Here is a 20,385-nt window from a genome sequence, read left to right on the forward strand (position 1 = left end):
AGACCTATGATGACTTTTTACCATTATTAGAGCTCTCTAGACATGAAATAACACCCCTATAGTCACCTTTACACTCATGTTACGCCGTATAGTCGACATCAAAAGAGACATACTGTATATTGTGCTTTCCAGTACTGATAACCGACTGCGGAAAACAATTTCCCATGTCTAAAAGTCAAGCTTGTGCTTGAGCAGCCTGTTTGTAGGCTGTGAATAATGTGGAGGTCAAAGGTATGGGTTGGGGGGGGGGGGGGGGCTGAAGGATGTGGAGGCAGCCCCTCTGCCAGAACGGAAAGTCAAAACATACCCTTTCAATTATTCACGAGTTCCAAAGTGGAACTAAAGCAACCGGCCAGCCGTTGGGATGTTTAGCTTAGAGTTAGCCTCAACATTATTTACCTTTTTCATTTATGGCTCTTTGTGCTTTCCTGTCCACTCTGCGACTTAAAGGACATATAAATGTCTTCTGATCCACTCCACAGCGACCCCCGTGTCGTTTAAACCTGACGTCAAAAACACAATTATTCTAAATCAATCCTTTTTTCGTGTTTTAGCGACACCCTGGAGGGTTTGAGGTGCCATCATACTAAGGCAGAGTGATTCTGAGGCAGGAATAATCAGCCTTTCATTGGAGATGTTCCGTTCGTTCCCGACACCAACGTCTGACGTCTCACCTCGGGGTGGTCGCTGCGTGAGGTGGGCTCGCTCCATAGCAAAAGAACATTGGATTTAGTGTTATTTTTTTATGCTGACAGCAATAACAAGAAACAGTGTACAGTCAACTGGAAAAATACAACTGGGGGCGACGGCAATGAACTGTGACCTCCCAGTACTGACACAATTCTACATTTGGATTTTTGGTCAAACGATTCATTTTTTTTTATTTCTAAAAAACACATCTAATTCACCATAAGTGAAAAAATCATTTATAAATACGTGATGGGGTCCAAAATGCAGCTCAGGGTTCATTATGGCTTACAACTGTTTCTTATAGGCCTGCATTATAAAAGCGTAATTTAACAAGAAAAAAAAGCAACAATCAGTGTTACTTTTCCAAAAATTTCAGCTGGGTTTTTTGTGTGCTACCTCATCACGGAGCATCTGATTTATCATACAATATCATAATTCCGTCATATCAACCCGATAATTATTGTCCACCCCAAACAGATAATATACAGTATATTACAAAAGTAGATACAATAGTATATATATATTATATAAGAACTATATTTTATTACATTCTGCATTGCACGCAAAATGAAATATATCTTTACTTTGAGCGTTTGAGTCAAAGCAGTAAGGAAAAGAGTTTTTCCCTATGATCAACCAAGCATTGAGACGTTTGGGAAACACTTCTCTTTATGACCTCCAGTACATCCACAATGACTTCTACAGTACATTTGGAAGCCATGCACTCTTATCCACTATCCCTGATTGTAACAAATGAGGCAAATTACTCAGCCTATCTCTGTGGGACAACTGCAATCAGCAAAAATGGCACTAATAATAATAATAACCAGAAATGGCTAATTCCCCTAGAAATTGCCTGTGGGGGAAGGTTTAGATATTCCATTATGAGACAGAACTCCACAGAAAGGAAATAAATGGGGGCTCTAATGTGTGTTTATTACATTACGTTGCATTGTAGCCTAGCAATTTCACCATATGGTGAAAATGTGCCCTCTAGCGGATGTAAGCGGCATTGGCATAGCTTTGTTTGGGCACAGAGTTGGTGCTATGATCTTCCAGGCTTGCCATGACACTAATCTATCAATCAAACACATGTGTGTAGTGTATATGTTGGATTTACATTATTTTAAATTACATGAGAGTCCATAAAACGTATTATTATAAATGTCATGATCATGACTCTTGATATTTCTATAATGAACTGAGAGTGACCTCCTCAGGCAAAAGGCGGTATTGCAGTTAACGGATCAAGCTACGTCGGCACTGCACGACGTGGACAACTCCATGGGGGAGGAGGAGTTTCTCACAAAATAAAAGCACAGTCGCTCCGTATACTCTCCCATGTTTTCAGTTATGCATCAAAATGAATAAAATCGTTATTCAAGATATTAGCGTGACAATTTGATTGTCTTTACAAATGCCTTAATGGCAGATTCGAGCAGTTTTAAAATGCTACAACTTTTATTGCGAAGGCAGCGTAAAGCCGCTGCTGGGCTGGATGGATGGAGGCAGGGATTTTCTGCATGAGTTAAATGCAAGCAGGCAGACTATGTAAAAATAACAGCTACGGCTGTAACAATGCGTTGTTTTAATTAGGCAAATCATCTTTTTTGATGCGATTACGTTGCTTTTTTTAATTCCAGTTGCCTGCTTCTTTGTCTTAGAAGAAGCTGAGCAAGCTAGCTTGCTTGCTGTCACTTAGCCAGAAGCCACATCAGCTGCAGTTAGCATTAGCGGTTAGCATCCAGGTAAGTCAACTGAGCTCTTTGAAAGCCGCGCTATCTTTGTTTGGCATATGTGGTGGACTTAAATGATGATCTTTTCAGACATTTCATCATGGCAGAGGGCATTATGAGCAAAGCTGCTACCATGGAGATTCCCATCAACAGCAATGGAGACACTGGGACACAACCAGAGGATGACAGCCTTGAGCAGGTTATTTATTCCACCAGTTTTGTTGATGATGATATTGCTACATCATGCTATATAACTACAGCGTACTGGGTACTATGGAGAGGTCAGGGGTGTCACAATAGTGGAATTGTGTTTTAATATTGCCATAATGAATCCTTAATGTTGGAATTCCGCATTAAAAAGTGTTTTTAGTAAGCTGTACTGGGAATTTGTGAGCTGTGTTTCTATCCGACAGTGTCTCCAGGAATAAATAAATGACATTACACTATGCAGCAAGCTAGGTGACCCTATTTGCTGGAGAAAAATTAAATCATCAAGCTTACAGCTCCAACATATGTAGCTGGCTGCATTTTAAGATGTGTAGTGAGGCCTCTAGGATTGTTGTCTCGCGTGACTTGGAACATGTTCTGTTGTGTATGGATCAGGATTTGCAGCAGGTGATGGTGTCTGGCCCCAACCTGAATGAAACCAGCATCGTCTCAGGGGGGTATGGCGGACCAGCAGGCGGCATTATTCCAACCAGCAGCATTAAAGGTACTGTTGGCACCTGGTGAAAGTACCGCTGCACCACAACATCAGAGAACCATGACATGAATTAGCCTTCAGTCAATGCAAGAGACCTAAAGCAAATGGAGACTTTATGATATTGTCTACATGTATTTGCTTTACTGTCACCATAGAACCACTGATGTGTATCCTGCTGGTGTATATTACCTACACTATATCATATTACATATCATCATCTCATAGGGCCTGCAATTCGTTTCAACCCTGAGTATTTGGACAGAAGACGTGGCCCTGCGCCTGCACCAGGTGCCCGTGCATTCTGAAGATGTTTGTCAAGTTAACGTTCAGTTTTTGGGCCTTTAAAAAAAAAAAAAAACATGGTTTCAGTCCCTCTTGGATTAAGGACTTGTATGCAGCCTTGCTTGCACGCCTCCAACTCACAATTCTAGCAGAAAAGAAAGAAAGAAAGATGCGCTAACCAATAAGAGCTCTTCAACCTGTTATGTGCATCCTCTCATTAACTCCAATGATATTTTTTCTGGATTGCATGGCAAATATGCATGCTGGAGTGTTACGATACTAATTCATTACAACCACGCTGCTTTCACCCATGTCTTGCTCTTCATCGTCATCACCATTGCCCATTTCAGACATCCGCATGAAATCCAGGGGCGCTAACATGCCCACCAGCCAGTCAGCAGGCAGTCGATTGGCTCAGCAGAGCCAGCAGCAATCAGGTAGTATACCTATCACCAAGCTCATCATCGCCCGCCATATCCACCCCTCATCTCATGACTGTCTCAGCATTGGAAACGTATCGGTTTTATATCAGCGCCTGTTTTTTTTTAAAGGCGGGCCAAACCACAACCCCTGCAGTGCAACTGAAGAAGTGTCCCGAGGTGTGGCGGTGGAGAAACTGGACAGTGTGAAGAAATGGGGCATAAACACGTATAAGGTCATTTTACCCTCTGCTACTCTGTAGCTGTTACTGCTCTGAGTGGATATTTCAATCGTCTATTTCAATTCCTCCAGTGTACCAAGCAGATGTTCTCGGAGCGTTTCGGACGAGGCTCGCGGACGGTGGACCTGGAACTGGAGGCTCAGATTGACGTGTTACGAGACACCAAAAGCAAGTACGAGAACATCCTGAGACTGGCCACTGCGCTCACCAGTCACTTCCAGAGCATGGTCCAGACCCAGCAGGCTCTCGGCGACACCTTCACCGACCTCAGCCAGAAGTCTCCAGAGCTGCAGGTAGATGCTGCGGCACCTGCCCTGCTGCAACCGCTTGTGATTTTCTTTAAAGCTGATTATTTGATTCCTTTATTCAGGATGAATTTGGATACAATGCAGAAACCCAAAAGCTTTTGTGTAAGAACGGCGAATCCTTGCTGGGCGCCATCAACTTTTTTGTGTCCAGTGTGGACACCCTGGTCAACAAAACCATGGAGGACACGCTGATGACTATCAAGCACTATGAAAATGCAAGGTAACTGGTAGAATCATGGGCGTTTAAAAATAAGGGAAATTATCCTGTAAATCAGGGAAAAAATAAACAAGGCGAAACTAATTAAAAAACGGGAGGCTTGACAAGTATGAGTATATTTACGTTTACCCTGAGTCACCCTGAGAGCCTCATTGTTATGTTCAGATTGGAGTTTGACGCCTACCGGTCCGATTTGGAAGAGCTGAGTTTGGGTCCGAGGGACAGCGGCGCCGTGGTGCGCATGGAGATGGCCCAGCACGACTACCAAGTCCATAGGGACAAATATGAGCGGCTGCGGAGCGACGTCACCATCAAGCTGAAATTCTTGGAGGAAAACAAGGTTTGTGTTTGCTCTACTTAGCTTGAAAAACATTAGCAGTTTATCCCTTCTTAAAAGCAGTAGGTTTGAGTTGTACTCTACACATAGCAAGACCGTTTGGGATTTTACCTGGGTTTGTGCCTTGCCTTGCCCCCTGGTAACTGACTTATTCTTCTTCAGCTGTCTATTCTAAGCCAGTACCCTGTTGCCTTTTTGAATACTTCATTTAAAAAGTTGTAGATAAATTAGCAAAATGTTTTCGGATGTTTGGGAGATTTCCTTTTTACTTCCTGCGGTGGTTATTGTCTCATCAATGTTAAATTACTGATGCCTAGTGAACATTGTAGAATACTACATATCATCACAATGTCTTTGAATGCGTCTCCTGACACCTTATATTTTTGTATTTTAGTTCATTTAGCTATTTTTAAGCTTGAAAAAGCTTAATTTAGGCTAATAATGACATAAAATGTCATGATTTATGAAAAATGTATGATTGTTGGCTAAAAATAGGCCATATTCAATCACAGAATAGCAATGATTTATTAATTCATATATTTTTTAAACCATAAAGGGTCGAGGGATTGGGTCACTTTGATATTTAGTAAAGATATGCTAAGAAAAAAACTGCATCTCAGCCGTCTTTGCTCTTTTTTCCCGCATTTTTTGCTGGTGATTTTTACAAAATATTTTAACTTTCTTAAATATTATCAATATTTAAATATTATTGAAATATTGTGACTATATTCCCATAAAATTGTGCAATGTTCTCAATGTCATTTTCCAAACATGTCAACTTTGTTTTGTTTGTTTGTCATAATATTTTTACATTTTTGAAATCACTTCTTTAATATTTCAACCCCATGCAACTAAACGACAATTTTATTCTCATAATACGAGTTTATTCTCATAAAATTGCAACTTTTTTTGCTCGTTAGAATACGGCAATAATATTATGACTTTATTCTCACGGAAGCTATTTTTTTCCATTTTTGTTGGATTTTTTTCCAACTATTTAAACTTTTAAACTTTTTTTTTCTCTCATAGTTATGACTTTATTTCCATAATATTTTGACTCTATTTTTGTAACATTAAAACTTTTTTTGCCAGATCATTTTTCCAAAAATGGTATGTTTTGTTTTGCATAATATAACTTTAAAACATGTCTTTCTTCAACATATCAACTGTTAATAATGTGATGTTGTTTTTCGTCATAACATTACATCATTCGTCCCACTTCTTCTTGTTAGGTTCCTATGTTTTTCTCTTATTTTATTTTTGTACAATTACTGCTGATTTTTTCCATTTTTGCTGCTCTGCTTCATTTTGAAATATATTTTGAATATTCTTCAACATCCTTTGAGTCCAGCTGATGATGTTGCGTCTTTAGTTGACTCTTTATGCTGTGTTGTTGCAATGACGTGTCCCCATGATGACCACGCAGGTGAAGGTGATGCACAAGCAGCTGCTCCTCTTCCACAACGCCATCTCGGCCTACTTCGCCGGCAACCAGCAGCAGCTGGAACAAACTCTGGTCCAGTTCAACGTCAAGTTAAAGCCCCCGGGCTCGGACAAGCCGTCCTGGCTGGAGGAGCAGTGACGCCGCGGACGCTGAGGGAACCTGTTGTAGGATCCACGGAGGACAACTTTTAATTTGATATTATATGGGTACAAGTATTTCTACTTTTTGTTAAGTCACACAGTAAGTATGATTTTGCTAGTGCAGTACATTTCCATGTATGTAACGATATGTACAGTATACTCCTCTATGGTGGCACTTTATTTATCTTGATTTTTGATATTTTTCACATGGGATATGGTTGTTTTTTTGTGGACTACCTTCCTCAATGGTGATGGGGAAATATGACCTGTATATATACTGTATGTATATACTATATATGCTGTATAGTAGATTTCTTGTAGCTAATATACGTATCCGTATTTAATTCCAGCTGGGCTTTGCTGAGCTAGATGGACAGGTACAAGCAGGCTACAAATCCATAGTGAAATGAAAGTGGACATTGGTCAGTATTTACTATACTGAATGTAGGATGGAGTACAACTTTAATGTTTTTTAATGAAGTGTGTGTTTTCCCTATTTATCAGTGTGTGTGTGTAAGAGGATAGTATTTCCACATCTTTGTGCTGTTGTCACAAATAAAGTCTGCTGGATGTTTTGTTGCATACAAAGCAGGATAAATGTTCAAACTCCGGGCTGATTGAATTTGCCTTCTAGAAGCTCACGTAACCGCGTACAATAGTATGACAGTCTGTCCAGGTCGTGGAGGTCCAGGAGGACACAGCTTTAGCAGGGCCGTCATCAAGAGGAACTTCCACTTTGCGGTGGAGAATCCCTGGAATGTCTGTCAAGCCTGCACAGAGTGAAGGCGAGTGCTTTGATTTGGAGAATTAGATTCTTTGTTACAAAGGTGCGTTTAAAGTGTGGCTTGGAGGCCTTTTCTAAAAAAATTAAAAATTCAAAAGAAATAAGAAAATTGCCAAAAATGTTAGATAAAGAGAAATAGTAATGTTTTGTTTACCTTTCACACAAAGCTCAGAAAATAGGATTCATTAACTTTGATAAATGAGGGATTACTGTACAGTCGTTTATCACGGTTAATTGGTTCTAGACCTGACCAGGATAAGTGAATTTCCCTGAAATAGGATTTAATATTAATAAATTGAATATTTTCATTATTATAGCATAGAAAACCTGTTTATGGCTTTCTATACATGAACACTCCTACAGTCACTCTTACACTCCTTTGTCACATTGTGCAGGCTACATTATCTCTGCAGTGACATAATATACAGCCATGCCTAGCATAGCTAGCTGGTGAGCTTGGGCTTTCCAATGTTCTAATTGTGAATGTACTTATTGTAAACTTACAAGTGGTTCAAAGGGAGTGGGGAAGAAGAACAAAGGAAAGCAAAAACTTACCACTTCCACATTGAATAAGAGAAAAAAATGTCACTCTGTCTCAGCCGTGGCATGTTTGCCTAGGCCATTGCATGTCCGTCTCAGCCATGGCATGTTGGCTGGGCTGTGATGTCTCAGTAACCAGCCTCATGCAATGTGAAAGGTCATGTAATCTAATGTCATGTCTCATAACATGACTGATTCCGAGTGACCGAAATATGTACTGTATAACAACAACAACATACACTAATAGGCCACAGTCAACCACAAAACAGCATCATTTATCATTATTTTTTTTAATGCAATATAGTGAGGGAGTGATATTGAAACCACAACTTAGCAGTAGATCAGTTTCACTTCTGCATCTCAGAGATAGTATGGTGCATTCAAGTACACAAGCGTGTTAAAATGGTGGGCTTGGTCCACATTTGGTGTACATTTTACTTGTATTGTCATGTATATGTATACAACATATGTATAAATGAGGTTCTTTTTCCTGTGGGGAAAAAAAATGAAAATAACATTTTTTGATTTGAAGGTCCCGTCAGTAGTGAATCACAAATATGCAAGGATCCACTGTGCTGTAAATATATACATTTATATTAGTGCATATTTGGCATTCCCGCTTGACAATGTCATTTTTATTCTTATACATTTGAATGTAAACAGATCATGCTGTTATACAAATCCTTTTTTTTACAGTATTTGAATGACTGAACCACACCGTCACTTGAATATGTATCACGATTGAAAGTGGGCAGCATATATTTTTCCATGTGATTTCTTACAAAAGTGCAGCTTTAGCTTTTTCCTCGCAATCCTGCAGCGAATGACTGTCAGCTAAGATGATATATGAGATGTTTGCATTTCATAAATGAGTATGAAATTCTGGCATGTGGAGTCATTTGCATTGAAATAAGTTGAAGGCAAAGTGTCCTCCAGAGGAAAAAGCAGAGACACTCAATAATGGATGGTGTTATCTCCCTTTAAAGGCTTATTTATTCATTAGCTTCTTCACCAACTTTCTTCACAGCTAATGATTAAAAGTCTGTTTATGTGCTAAAAGCTCCTTTGAAACAAATCAATGCTTGCTTCTCTATCTTCCAGCCCAGCTGATCACGTTGCTTGAGTCCATAAATCCAGCCGAGCGCACACAGTCCACTGAGGCTGCTCAGAAATAAAAGTGCTGCCTGCCAGCAGGTCGAGGAGCTCCGGGATTGATCCCAGAGGTGCTCCTGCTGGAAGTTTGAGCAGGCAGCCGTTGCCGCCGGCCTTCCTGGCATGGGCGTGTCCTTCTCCCTTCGTTCTCCCTTGCAACACGGTTCATGTTTCAGCACGACAGGAGCAAGTCTGGAGTGAGAAGGGGACCAAATAGTTTGAGTGGTGCAGCAGGCCGGCAGGAAGGTGAGTTGCTGTTTGACTTCTTGGTTGAACCTGATGATAAAACTTGATTAGAAATTCGGTAGGTTAGGGAAGTTGTTTACATGACAGTACGTTTTCTGATTGATTTATGTCACCCCATATTGTGACATGTAGAAGTTATGAAGGGTTTATATCTTGCATGACAAATAGTAAGCCCGCATATTCCTGTATGTTTTGTTCTCTCTCTTACAAATAAAGTGTATCAGTGCCAAACAAATGACTTCACAAAAACCTGATTTAAAGTCCATTGGATATGTTAGCGTTTTAACAGGACACAGTAGAAGCTCCAATTGGTTTGCATCCAAAAAGTAACCTTTTCCTACAGGAAAACATGATCCCAACTGTTAAGTCACATCCTGATTCAATTAACTGTCATCAAAGTATAAAACAGAAGGTATAATAAAGTTATAAGGAAATAAAATGACTCACCTTTAATGACGCTTGACACCAGCGCAGCAAACACGCAAGGACACAGCATGACTTGACTTCACACGTCGCATTTCACACTTTTTAGCAGTTTATAAAAGTGTAAAAATTGGATAACCATAGCCTGGTAGCCGAGTCCCTTCATGTTTCATACTTTTTCACATTTTTAAGAGTTATAAAAGTGCCTAAATATGTGAAGCGTAGTCTGGCAGCCGAATGTCTTCACGTTTCACGCTGTTTTGCGTCATAAAAGTGCCTAAATATATTAACCGTGGCCTGGGAGACGAGTCAACTTCACATTTCATGCTTTTTAACATTTCTAGCAGTCTAGTGTAAAAATAGGTTATCTGTAGCCTTAATGGTGAGTCTTTCCACGCTGTAAACTTTACGTGTTTGGCTTTTTTGGACATATTAAACTGCCATACAAGTGTAAAAATAAGTTAACCTTAGTATAGGAGAGGAGTCAACTTCACATGTCTTGCTTTTTAGCATTTTAACAGTCTTACAAGTGTATAAATAAGTTAAATGTAGTCTGGGAGGTGTCAAACTCAGAATTTTATGCATATTAATATATTGAACAGGCGTTCAGAGACAAAAATACGCCACTTGTAGCCTGGGAGGCGAGTCTCTTCACCTTGCAAACTTCACGTTTTTTGCATTTTAGCATTTGAAGCGGCCATACAAGTGTACACATAAGTTATTCAAGGCCTGCGAGGTGTCTAACTTTACATTTGACACTTTTGACATATTTTCAACAGTCACATTCAAGTGTAAACCTGGGAGGTGAGTCTTTTTGTACTGATAGATTCACAGTTTATGCTTTTCAACATTTTAATTGATCTTGCAAGGCAGCCGCATAGGCAAACTTCACATTGTCATTTTTAACAGTTATAAAAGTGTCTATTCACAAATCATGCTTGGTAACATTTTAAACTGCCACACAGGTGTAAAAGTAAGTTAACCATGGTCTGGGAGGCACGCAAACTTCACATTTCATGCTTTTTAACAGTGCTAACAATCTTAAAAGTGTAAAAATAAGTTAGCCATAGCCTGGGAAATGAGGCAGACTTCACATTTTGTGCTTTTTGACAACATCAGCAGTCATACAGTCATCTGGAGGTAAGCCTCCTGTCGCCTGGAAGGCTAGTCTGTTCACTTTCCTTGCCTTTTAACATTTTACAATTTTGTAAAATTTTACATTTTTTAAATTTTAATCCTTCAATGTCGGCTCTTCCGATCATTGTGAAGCAGAATTCACCAAGCGTTGGATTGTTCACCCACAAATAGGGAACGTGAGCTGGGGTTAGACCGTCATGAGACAGTTAGTACAGGTTAGTACTGATGATGTGTCGTTGCAACAGTAATTTAACAATTTTAACATTTTACAATTTTACATTTTTGTAAAATGTTAAAAACATTTTACAAGTGTAAAAATAAGTTAACCATGGCCTGCAAGGCGAGCAAACTTCACAATTTAATCTTTTTGAACAGTTGTACAGGTAAAAATAAGCCTCCTGTGGTGTCCTCATGACAAAGACAAAGCCCCTAGGCTTGTTCAAAGGTTGTTTCACCTACTTTGTGGCAGTGGAAGGGGTGGGGCGGGTGCCAACATCAGAATCAGAATGCCCTTTATTGTCATATATACTCTTTAGTATATAACATATATTCTTTGGTAATGATTTACGTAATGTGACCTCCGTCAGTCAGTGGTGTTTTCCACATGACAAAATGTGTATGTTTCTAAATGTTGGAGTGTTGATGTCCCCCTCCCTTTCATGTGTGCGTCACCGTAGCTGCCGTCAGGACACTCCTGCTCCCTAAATCATCATCATGCTGCTATTTCTTAGCTGAGTCCATGCTGGCCACCCAACACTGCTGATCAACTCCTGGCACAAAGATGCAACCGGGCGGCCCCCCTCCACCGCCACCTCCTCCTCCACCACCTTTACTGCCACCTCCCCCTCCGCCGCCCCCTGCCGCCTTGGGATTGAGGGGGCTGCGTCGGCGCTCCAGGATGCGCAACTTTAACTGGGAGACCATCCCAAAGGACACGGTGATGGGAAAGCACAACATCTGGACGGCGGATCAGGCGGACGGCGATTACAAGCTGGACACGGATCACATAGAGGAGCTGTTCAGCCACAAGCAGGCCCAGCAGCACCTCAACGCCCTCGGCCGCCACAGCGTCAGGGGCACCCCAGCAGCTGCTGCCCCGGGGGGAGAGCTGGTGAGTACAAGAAGAATGGGGAGCTTCTTTCATCTGTTGTCTTTTTAAAGGGACTGGATGCCAACCACACTTTTTATGGAGTTTCATTTGTAATTGTGAAAAATACAGAATCATCAGTTCTTTTCAATTAGTGAATTAGTGTTGGTAAAGTATCCTAGCTGGTGGTTCTCATATTTTTTGGGGGTTTCAAAAAATTTAATTTGCAGCAATTTGCAAGCAGGCGCTGAGTCATTTGGAACTGTGGTTCTCAACTTGCAACCCATTTTTTATTGAAATCTTTATTGAAATGTCTTTTTTTGCACTTTTTTGTATATTTTTTACACTTCAAGTCATTTTTATTTTATGTTTTTTAATTTTTTTTACATTTTATGTCTTTTACATTTGCATTTATTTTATGTATTTTTTACACTTTTATTCAACTCATTTGAAATTTTTACATACTTTTTTTTTTTACACTTTCATAACTCATTTGTACTTTTTTAATTGGCCTATGATCAGTGAAAACATTAACAGACTTAATCACATGTCCAAAGTGCATTTGATAGGAATTCATGAATGCATTTTTGTCAAGGAAGAGACCACAAAATGTAATATGTGCAATGTACCTATACCAAGGAGGAAGATGACTACAATTTTGCTGAATTTTACTTCAAAGTATATATTTTTATAGGTCCCGACTGATTTAGAAGGTGATATAAAACGGGTATATGCAGACGGTGGCCTTGAACCAACATTAAATACAGCCCACAGCAGCTTTTTTCTTCTCACTTGGATTAATCCAGCGCACGTTTAAGGCTCCCCCAGATGTTCTTAGGCTGTAAAATGAACACTGCCTAGTAGAATAAAGGTAAACACCGTGTTACGCAATGTGTCAGGAATGTAATCTCTTCTCTTGTTTGCTCAGGGAAGGTATATACGATAGCAGTCGTATGACGCCGTTCTTTCATGAGATCATGTGTGAAGTATGAATTTTCTGTGTTAGTTCATCTCTGATGTGCTGGTTTATATACATGCCTCACAAATTCAGGTTTTCACCTTTTGTGCGCAGAAATTCTTTACCTTCCCTAAAATTCTTAACCTGTCCCTTCCTCAGGTCACCATCCTGGGCTCCAAGAGGAGCATGAACATTGGCATTTTCCTCAAGCAGTTTAAGCGGTGAGTGGTTGGTCACAATTTCATTGAATCTTTGCGCAACAGCACAGCGTAACACAACAACGCCGCTGCGTCACAATCACATGTCCCGGCAGGTCTCGACTATGTGGAACTTCACGTGGAGACATGAGAAATGTGTTGCTGAAGGCACCCTACACAGTATAAAATAATACAAGACATTTGGGCAGCTCAAAAGCTGAAGGGCACTTTATTTTACCATCAATGGAGACCATATCGTTGCTCCAAGCAGCAAACCCCACCTAACTGTGCTGTGATGCTCCATCCTTCCGCAGGCCTGTGGCAGACCTAATAGAAGACATCAGAGCAGGAAGTGGACTTGCTTTTGGTTATGGAAAACTGCGGGAGCTATGTAAACTGTTGCCGGATGAAGGAGAGGTAACTGTCGCACCTTTTCATTTTCAAATGGTGTCAATTTGACAGCATTTTGGCATTTGGTGTCACCTGCTGAACCCTTAATGATGATACCGATTTGAATGGGTTACGATTCACTTGTTATGCTCATTTTCAGCCCTTTGTATTGAGCTGTGTACTCCTATAGTGCAGCTACACACAATAAACCGCACAGAAAGCTTTCTAGATCTTCTAGAATCTGCACTTATTCCAGCTGTACTTCCAAAACTCTCTGTTTTAAGTTATTCCAACCATGCCCCCGCCTCTGGGCACGCCCACTTCACTGTGATTGGTCACACAGCTCACAGCTTGTACCCGATAAAGGCCATATAAGGAAATCACTGGCTGAATGAAGCCATGACTTCTCACAGGCTTTACTGTGACATCACAATGAACCGGTGTTAGAAAAAACTCTCTGAAACCGAGCGTATATATACAGAGCCATCCCAAACTTCTTTCAGGGCTCACTTAGAAATGCGCATACCTCATTATCTGAAACTTTGGCATTTTTAACACCAGTACACAACATTCTAACTACATGTATAGGTGCCCGTTAACACTTTATAAAGGCTTAATAAACTACTATGACTCGGTAAGACTGCAAGATTCTGTGTCCTTTAACCATTTTGTGAGGATACGCATATGAAGGCTTTATGAATGCAATCACCAGTATAATAGTGAATATTACTTTTAAAAAAATGAATTAGTTATCCAGTAATCTTTTGTTTTTGTGGTCAATTGACTGCAGACCTGACAGTGATACGTGAATTTCCACAAAGTACTATTCCTTATTAATAAATAATATATTATTGTAGTTAGAACATAGAAAACCTGTTTACAACCTACTAAATATGTTTTTTAAACATTATTAGAGCCCTCTAGGCATGAAATAACACCCCTATAGTCACCTTTACATTACTATTACCCAATATAGAAGACATAATAAGTGACAGTGAAACTCGTGCTTGTGTGTTGCTGCTGAGTGGACAAAGTGAGATTGGGGGTTTACAGTTGACTTTTAGCTTTGCGTGGGTTACGGCCACAGCTGTAGCCTCTGTTGGGGATTACTGTACCTCAAACCTGCAATAGAAGTCTGTTCTTCAGATCAAGACAGGTGCTTGTGTGTCTCACTCACATTACTGACACCTAGTGACAGTGTAGAATATTACATATTATCACAACGTCTTTGAATGAGTCTTTTGAATGCCTTATGTAATGTTTAATTTAGGCAAAAAATGCATAGAATATGCTTAATTGATTAATAACATGATTTATTAATTCACATATTTTTGAAAAACAATGATAGAGTGAAGCTCCTAAATTAGAAACGCAAAGTGACTGTACTTACTGGTTGTGTTTCCCCTAATGGAATTGGATCAGCAACAACATTACTCCGTCCTCAGTGTGATTACTTACCAGGGAAGTACACTTTGCTTTTTTGGAAAAACCTTGAAATATGCAAAAGAATACAGATTTAGCTTTGTAGCATCTTTGAGACATTTCATGAGATTTTCATTAAGATTTACAATTCTGTTCCAAAACGCTAGGGGGAGTGTTTTTGCAATGTTACATTTAAAATGGTAATTTAAAATGGATTATCTGTTACTGGAAAACATCCATCCATTTTCTATACTGTTTATCCTCACGAGGGTCGCGGGCATGCTGGAGCCTATCCCAGCTGTCTTTGGGCGAGAGAAGGGGGACTGGTCACCAGCCAATCACAGGGCAGATATCACTGGAAAACAATAACAGTAATTTATGATGCTATTGTTCTCAACACTGGTTATTGCTAAGTTAGTTATATTTTATTTTTAGTTTATAAATTAATTAAAGTGCCTATAGAACTGCAAAATATAACTTCTTGACTTTATGGATGTGTTATTAGTAAATTAGTTGGCACTTAATATAGGACAATAAATACATGAAGAACTGCAAGTGAGATGTTCGGGGTCCGAGCATCTGATTTGAAGGTGTTTGCTTGCAGGTGAAACAGTTGCTGAAATTCGAGGGCGACCAATCAGCCCTCCCGGATGCAGACCTGTTCATGCTGATGCTGGTCCAGATCCCCAGGTGAGCTGGCAGCATCTCAACATCCTCAAGTTCTGCCGACTGTGATTTTCCAATGAGTATAACCCTGTGTGTGTGTGTGTGTGTGTGTGTGTGTGTGTTTGCAGTTATGAGGAGCGTCTCAGCAGCTTGGTCCTGAAAGAAGAGTTTTTCCCCTTCATGGCTGAAATGAGAGGATTCATTGATACTTTGAAAGCTGCTGGGAATGGTACTATACTTAATACTTGAGCATTTATTTTGTTTCCTAATGCTTTCAGCAAACTCAGCATGTTTGTTCTGTTAGAGCTTTTGGATTCTGACAGTCTCCACTCTGTCATTCGGCTGGTTCTAAAGACGGGGAATTACATGAATGCCGTGAGTGTGTCTGTTGTCGTGAATGCATGATTGACAGCCAATCAAGGTCATGTGTCTGAGCTGGGCTTGCTTGATTGACAGGGAGGCTATGCCGGCAGCGCTGTGGGCTTCCGGATGGCATCGCTGCTGAAGTTAGTGGACACCAAAGCAAACAAACCAGGAATGAACCTCATGCACTACGTTGTGATGGTGAGTGGACGAGGTTGCTTTCATTTTCTGCTGGATTTTTTTTTCTTCCTAACGTATATCATTTGTTTTTTTTTTCCTCCAGCAAGCTCAGAACGCTGACACGGGCTTACTGACCTTTCCTGACCAACTCCAACACATTAAAGCTGCTGCAAGGTAAACACTTGCTGTGTGGGCTGGTCCGTCACGTCCTCGCTGACGTCTAGAGATGTTCATTGTTAGCTGATGCGAGCTATTCTTCATTTATCATCATTTTAATCATTCATTCATTCATTTTCTACCGCTTTTCCTCACGAGGGTCGCGGGGGGTGCTGGAGCCTATCCCAGCTGTCTTCAGGCGAGAGGCGGGGTACACCCTGGATTGGTGGCCAGCCAATCACAGGGCACATATAGACAAACAACCATTCACACTCACATTCATACCTATGGACAATTTGGAGTCGCTAATTAACCTAGCATGTTTTTGGAACATGGGAGGAAACCGGAGTACCTGGAGAAAACCCACGCATGCACGGGGAGAACATGCAAACTCCACACAGAGATGGCAGAGGGTGGAATTGAACCCTGGTCTCCTAGCTGTGAGGTCTGCACGCTAACCACTCTCCCACTGTGCAGCACCAGGTCTAATCGTTTTAGTGTAAATTAATACCTCTAGTCAATTAACTTAACTAATCAGCGCTGGGTCAAAAACATATGATGATATATATGGTTTATATACCTGAACCTATATATATATATATATATATATATATATATATATATATATATATAAAAATCATAATATTTCAAATATGGCTATCGCCATCTTATATATGTGTGTGTGTGTGTGTGTGTGTGTGTGTGTATAGGTATATAGTATGTATGTATGTATATGTGTATATATACTCTCTCTCTATGTATATATATATATGTGTGTGTGTATATACATACACACCCCCTTTACATATAACCTTTATTTCCTTTTTTCCAGAATAAATAAAAGTGACATTGAAGCAGAGTTTGACAGACAAGTAAAAAAAGTGAAAGCTGCCAAAGCAAATACTTTAAAGCAGGAAGACCTCAAGGCCCAGATGGAGGACTTCCTCAAGGTGAGAAAGACCTGTGGGGAATAATTTATTGATGTGCCAGAAGAGACGTTATTAGGCTCATGGTTTTTTTTCCCGATCAGGATGCCGAGGCCTGCTTGGCAGAGGTGGAGGGTGATCTTCAGGAGCTTCAGTCGAGCAGCGACTCTGTGGCCCAGTACTTCTGCGAGGACCCCAACAAGTTTAGACTGGAGGAATGTTGCTCCATTTTTGACTCCTTCTGTGAGAAATTCCTGCGAGCCATGCAGGTCAGCTTCCGCTGTGTTTTGCTTTGATGAAAATGTCACTTGGACTGTGAACTTTGTGACTCTCTCTTGCAGGAGAACAAGGCCCGAGAGGTGATGGAGGTGAAGCGGCGGCACAGAAACAGGCTGCAGAGCGCCGCCAAGCGTAGGTCCACGGCCACCTGCTCCGACAGAGACAAGGAAATGGAAGGGATTGCCTTAGAGTCCATCCTGCAGAACTTCCTGACCAACAGAACCTCCAGGAGACGATCGGGACGCCCTTCGTCCACTTACGGCTGCCCGGTCGGTGGAAGCCCTCAAACGGGGAGCCTGTCGGAGATGACTTCCCAGGAAAACCTGCCCACGCTGAAAAGAACAGAATCCTTAAAGGTGAAGAAAGAGTGGAATTCAGCAGGCGAACTCACAGGAAGGTCCCACAAAGACGCTCAGGAGACGGATGTTGGGTCGGAGAAGGAGCAAGGAGAGGAGATACCTTCTGGAGCAGCATCCTGTAGGACTAGCACCATTTCTTCCTCTGCTCGCCCCCTCTCCGCCGCCACTGACAGCGACGAGGAGGATCTCCAGGACAACAACGAGGAAGAGGCCCAAAAACTACGTGAAGCATCTCGGAAGGTTTTGCTCTATCAGAGCAGCCGAGGCAGCGTCTCCTCTGCTGAGTTTAACTCGGAAAACCTCAAATCTCCCCAGCCTGCCACCGCCGCACCTCGCCAGCGCACGTTTGACATGGGAACAGACAGATACCCCGGAGACCCCACGAATGAGGAACTGGTCCACTTCTTGCTCAACTCTCCACCTTCTTCAAAGCGGAACATCGGCCGCCGACACACACTTCCTGTCAAAGTCCAAAACAGCGAGGAGCAAGATGAGGACGAGGTGTGGGATTCAACCTCTTCAGCTAGAGACGAGGAGAAGGCGTCGGCTGGAGGCGAGCAAGTGTTTGACTTTACGGAGACGCTACCTCAACAATCTGCTAACATTCCTCTCAGCCCGGACAAGGAAGACGTCCAAGACGGGAAACCAGTGGAGCAAAATGGTGCAAACATTCCAGCCACGACTTCATGGAACAAATCGGAATCATTCGGACTCTTTTCTGGCTTCTTCAAGCGGCTTGGTGATTTTGGTCGACTGCAGGGAGGCAAGGAAAGCCAGAAAGGTCTCGGCACTGACGTGTAGGAACCGCAGGGAGGTGGCAGACGTTCTGTCTAAAAATATCTTGATTCCATCATGATGGGCGCACCACACAGTCTGGCTTCCGGTGGAGGAAGTTTTTCCTTGCCTCCGTCACACATTGCTTGCTGTTGGGTCCGGCTGGTTTTCTTGGACGTAGGTTCTAGACCTGCTCCAAGTGTGAATCACCTTCTCACGGCCAACATGTATGCATTTTTCTTACACGGCACAAATATTCACCCTTTAATACATTTTGCTGCTCTCAGGTACACATTTTTTTTCCATCATCAGTTTCCTTGTTCCGTCTCCAAAAAAAACCCACTGCATCTGCGGCGATGCTGACCATTAAGGATGTGATTGGTCGGCTTGTAGTGCTGTTCAGAGGGCGGACGACTTCTTTTCCGATTTCAAATTGGTTGTAGCGCATCAGTTAGTTCCAGTTGCAATAACATTCCCCTTCTCGTTTGCGAGCAGCGGGAAGCTAACAAGCTAACAACATTGACGCCATGGCACCGGGTGTCCAAATAGTGGCCCCATTTGCAGCACCTGGCCCATGGCCAGCCAGAAAATAGACCAAAAGACAAAATAATAATATTAATAATAATACATTTTATTTAGAAGCACTTTGAGGCATAATCTTGTGTCTTTTCTCTCACGGTTTTCTAAATATATATTAATAAAGCTGTTTTGTGGCAGAATACGGCCTACTATTAGTCCAAAGAATACCATCTAACTGGTCACTAGGTGGCAGCATTGCTAGTGTAATATTGGGTGAGACACACAAGCACCAGACTTCTTTAACACAGGTAACACTCCGCCACTTCCAATGTCACTTCCTGCCCCCCACCCTACCCCGGAACACATTTACTGCAACACACACAAGCACATGTCTTATTTTCTTTTATTATGTCTACTATATGGCGCAATATTAGTGTAAAGTTGACTATAGGGGTGTTATTTTATGTCTAGAGAACTCTAATAAAGTTAAAGAACATATTTATAAGGTTGTATGTACGTTTTCTTTGCTGTAACTACAAAAATATTTATTTATAAATTCCGCAAAATAAGAGTGCCCGGGTGTAGGGGGTTGATTGGCAGGTCTGGCATTGGTGTAAAAATACAAAACATTTTGTCCGAACTCTGAATTATGTAAGTTTCAGTGCAGAAAATGCCAGTTTGCAAGTGTAGCCACTAGATGGCAGCAATCATAAGGGAAGGGGTGTTGGGGGGGACTCATCAATCATATGCATCATTTTTAATATTCATGCATTATGTGACTACTTGTTTTGCTCGCAGCAAGTGTTGGACCCAAGTAAACATTAGATATGTTAAAATAGGGCTTTATTTTTATACTTGCCAACATTGCTATTTATTGCTGCTCTTTTATTGTCCTCGCTGCTGTCAAAGAATGACATCAGATTGTGGATGCATTCAGTCTTACTCAATCCGGCCTTTGTCATTTAGGGGGGGGGGGGGGGGCATGGGGGGGAGGTGCTTAAATGGGTCAGTGTTACAAAGGCAGCCTGTGTGTGACAAAGTGAAGCGTGCTGAGAGCATTTTGGTATTGCTGGCCCGCCAGCGAAGCACCTGGTGGTGCCATAGGATGCAAAGTACCGCCATTGGAGCTTTTAATGGCACGCCATCATTTGGAAATGTTCCATTTATACTGCAGGAGAACTTCAAGAACTTTCTTTAAATGTCTTTCAATGTAATAACATGATCATGTTTTATGCTGTAACTCAGGGGTGTTCAAAGTGTAACTTGGGGGCCATTTTCAGCCCACATTCTAAAAATATAGTTTCACAAG

At 41.4% G+C, this 20,385-nt stretch overlaps 2 protein-coding genes across 5 annotated transcripts; both read left to right on the forward strand.

The window, feature by feature from the left end:
• The first annotated feature begins 2,162 nt into the window (after positions 1-2,162).
• Positions 2,163-7,130, forward strand: LOC131134553 (arfaptin-2-like). Of its 3 annotated transcripts, XM_058079961.1 has the most exons (10): positions 2,163-2,438; positions 2,517-2,625; positions 3,030-3,138; positions 3,355-3,417; positions 3,762-3,848; positions 3,963-4,066; positions 4,144-4,365; positions 4,443-4,600; positions 4,763-4,937; positions 6,361-7,130. In XM_058079961.1, the coding sequence occupies exons 2-10, from the start codon at positions 2,527-2,529 to the stop codon at positions 6,514-6,516; spliced, it is 1,173 nt and encodes a 390-aa protein (XP_057935944.1). In that variant the 5' UTR covers positions 2,163-2,438; positions 2,517-2,526; the 3' UTR covers positions 6,517-7,130. The 3 variants fall into 3 exon arrangements, with proteins under 3 accessions (XP_057935944.1, XP_057935945.1, XP_057935946.1); XM_058079962.1 differs by lacking the exon at positions 3,355-3,417 and having other exon boundaries at positions 6,361-7,128; XM_058079963.1 differs by lacking the exons at positions 3,355-3,417; positions 3,762-3,848 and having other exon boundaries at positions 6,361-7,127.
• A 2,048-nt stretch (positions 7,131-9,178) lies between these two features.
• Positions 9,179-20,023, forward strand: LOC131134588 (FH2 domain-containing protein 1-like). 2 transcript variants are annotated; one of them, XM_058080039.1, is made up of 12 exons: positions 9,179-9,240; positions 11,532-11,911; positions 13,005-13,066; positions 13,357-13,459; positions 15,459-15,544; positions 15,649-15,749; positions 15,825-15,895; positions 15,977-16,084; positions 16,167-16,237; positions 17,052-17,169; positions 17,250-17,414; positions 17,487-20,023. In XM_058080039.1, exons 2-12 carry the CDS (start codon positions 11,582-11,584, stop codon positions 18,582-18,584), a joined length of 2,313 nt encoding a protein of 770 aa, XP_057936022.1. In that variant the 5' UTR covers positions 9,179-9,240; positions 11,532-11,581; the 3' UTR covers positions 18,585-20,023. The 2 variants fall into 2 exon arrangements, with proteins under 2 accessions (XP_057936022.1, XP_057936021.1); XM_058080038.1 differs by having other exon boundaries at positions 9,184-9,240; positions 11,478-11,911.
• Positions 20,024-20,385: the final 362 nt, after the last annotated feature.

Source organism: Doryrhamphus excisus, chromosome 8 (genome assembly GCF_030265055.1).
Source record: "Doryrhamphus excisus isolate RoL2022-K1 chromosome 8, RoL_Dexc_1.0, whole genome shotgun sequence".
Classification (NCBI taxonomy): Eukaryota; Metazoa; Chordata; class Actinopteri; order Syngnathiformes; family Syngnathidae; genus Doryrhamphus; species Doryrhamphus excisus.

Bases quoted from the DNA above. Each gene is read 5' to 3' on its own strand.
- LOC131134553 (XM_058079961.1), top strand. From the start codon at position 2,527: ATGGCAGAGGGCATTATGAGCAAAGCTGCTACCATGGAGATTCCCATC. The intron at 3,139-3,354 runs GTACTGTTGGCA...ATCATCTCATAG, and splicing joins TCCAACCAGCAGCATTAAAG to GGCCTGCAATTCGTTTCAAC. The intron at 4,366-4,442 runs GTAGATGCTGCG...TCCTTTATTCAG, and splicing joins AGAAGTCTCCAGAGCTGCAG to GATGAATTTGGATACAATGC.
- LOC131134588 (XM_058080039.1), top strand. From the start codon at position 11,582: ATGCAACCGGGCGGCCCCCCTCCACCGCCACCTCCTCCTCCACCACCT. The intron at 13,460-15,458 runs GTAACTGTCGCA...GTTTGCTTGCAG, and splicing joins TGTTGCCGGATGAAGGAGAG to GTGAAACAGTTGCTGAAATT. The intron at 15,545-15,648 runs GTGAGCTGGCAG...GTGTGTTTGCAG, and splicing joins ATGCTGGTCCAGATCCCCAG to TTATGAGGAGCGTCTCAGCA.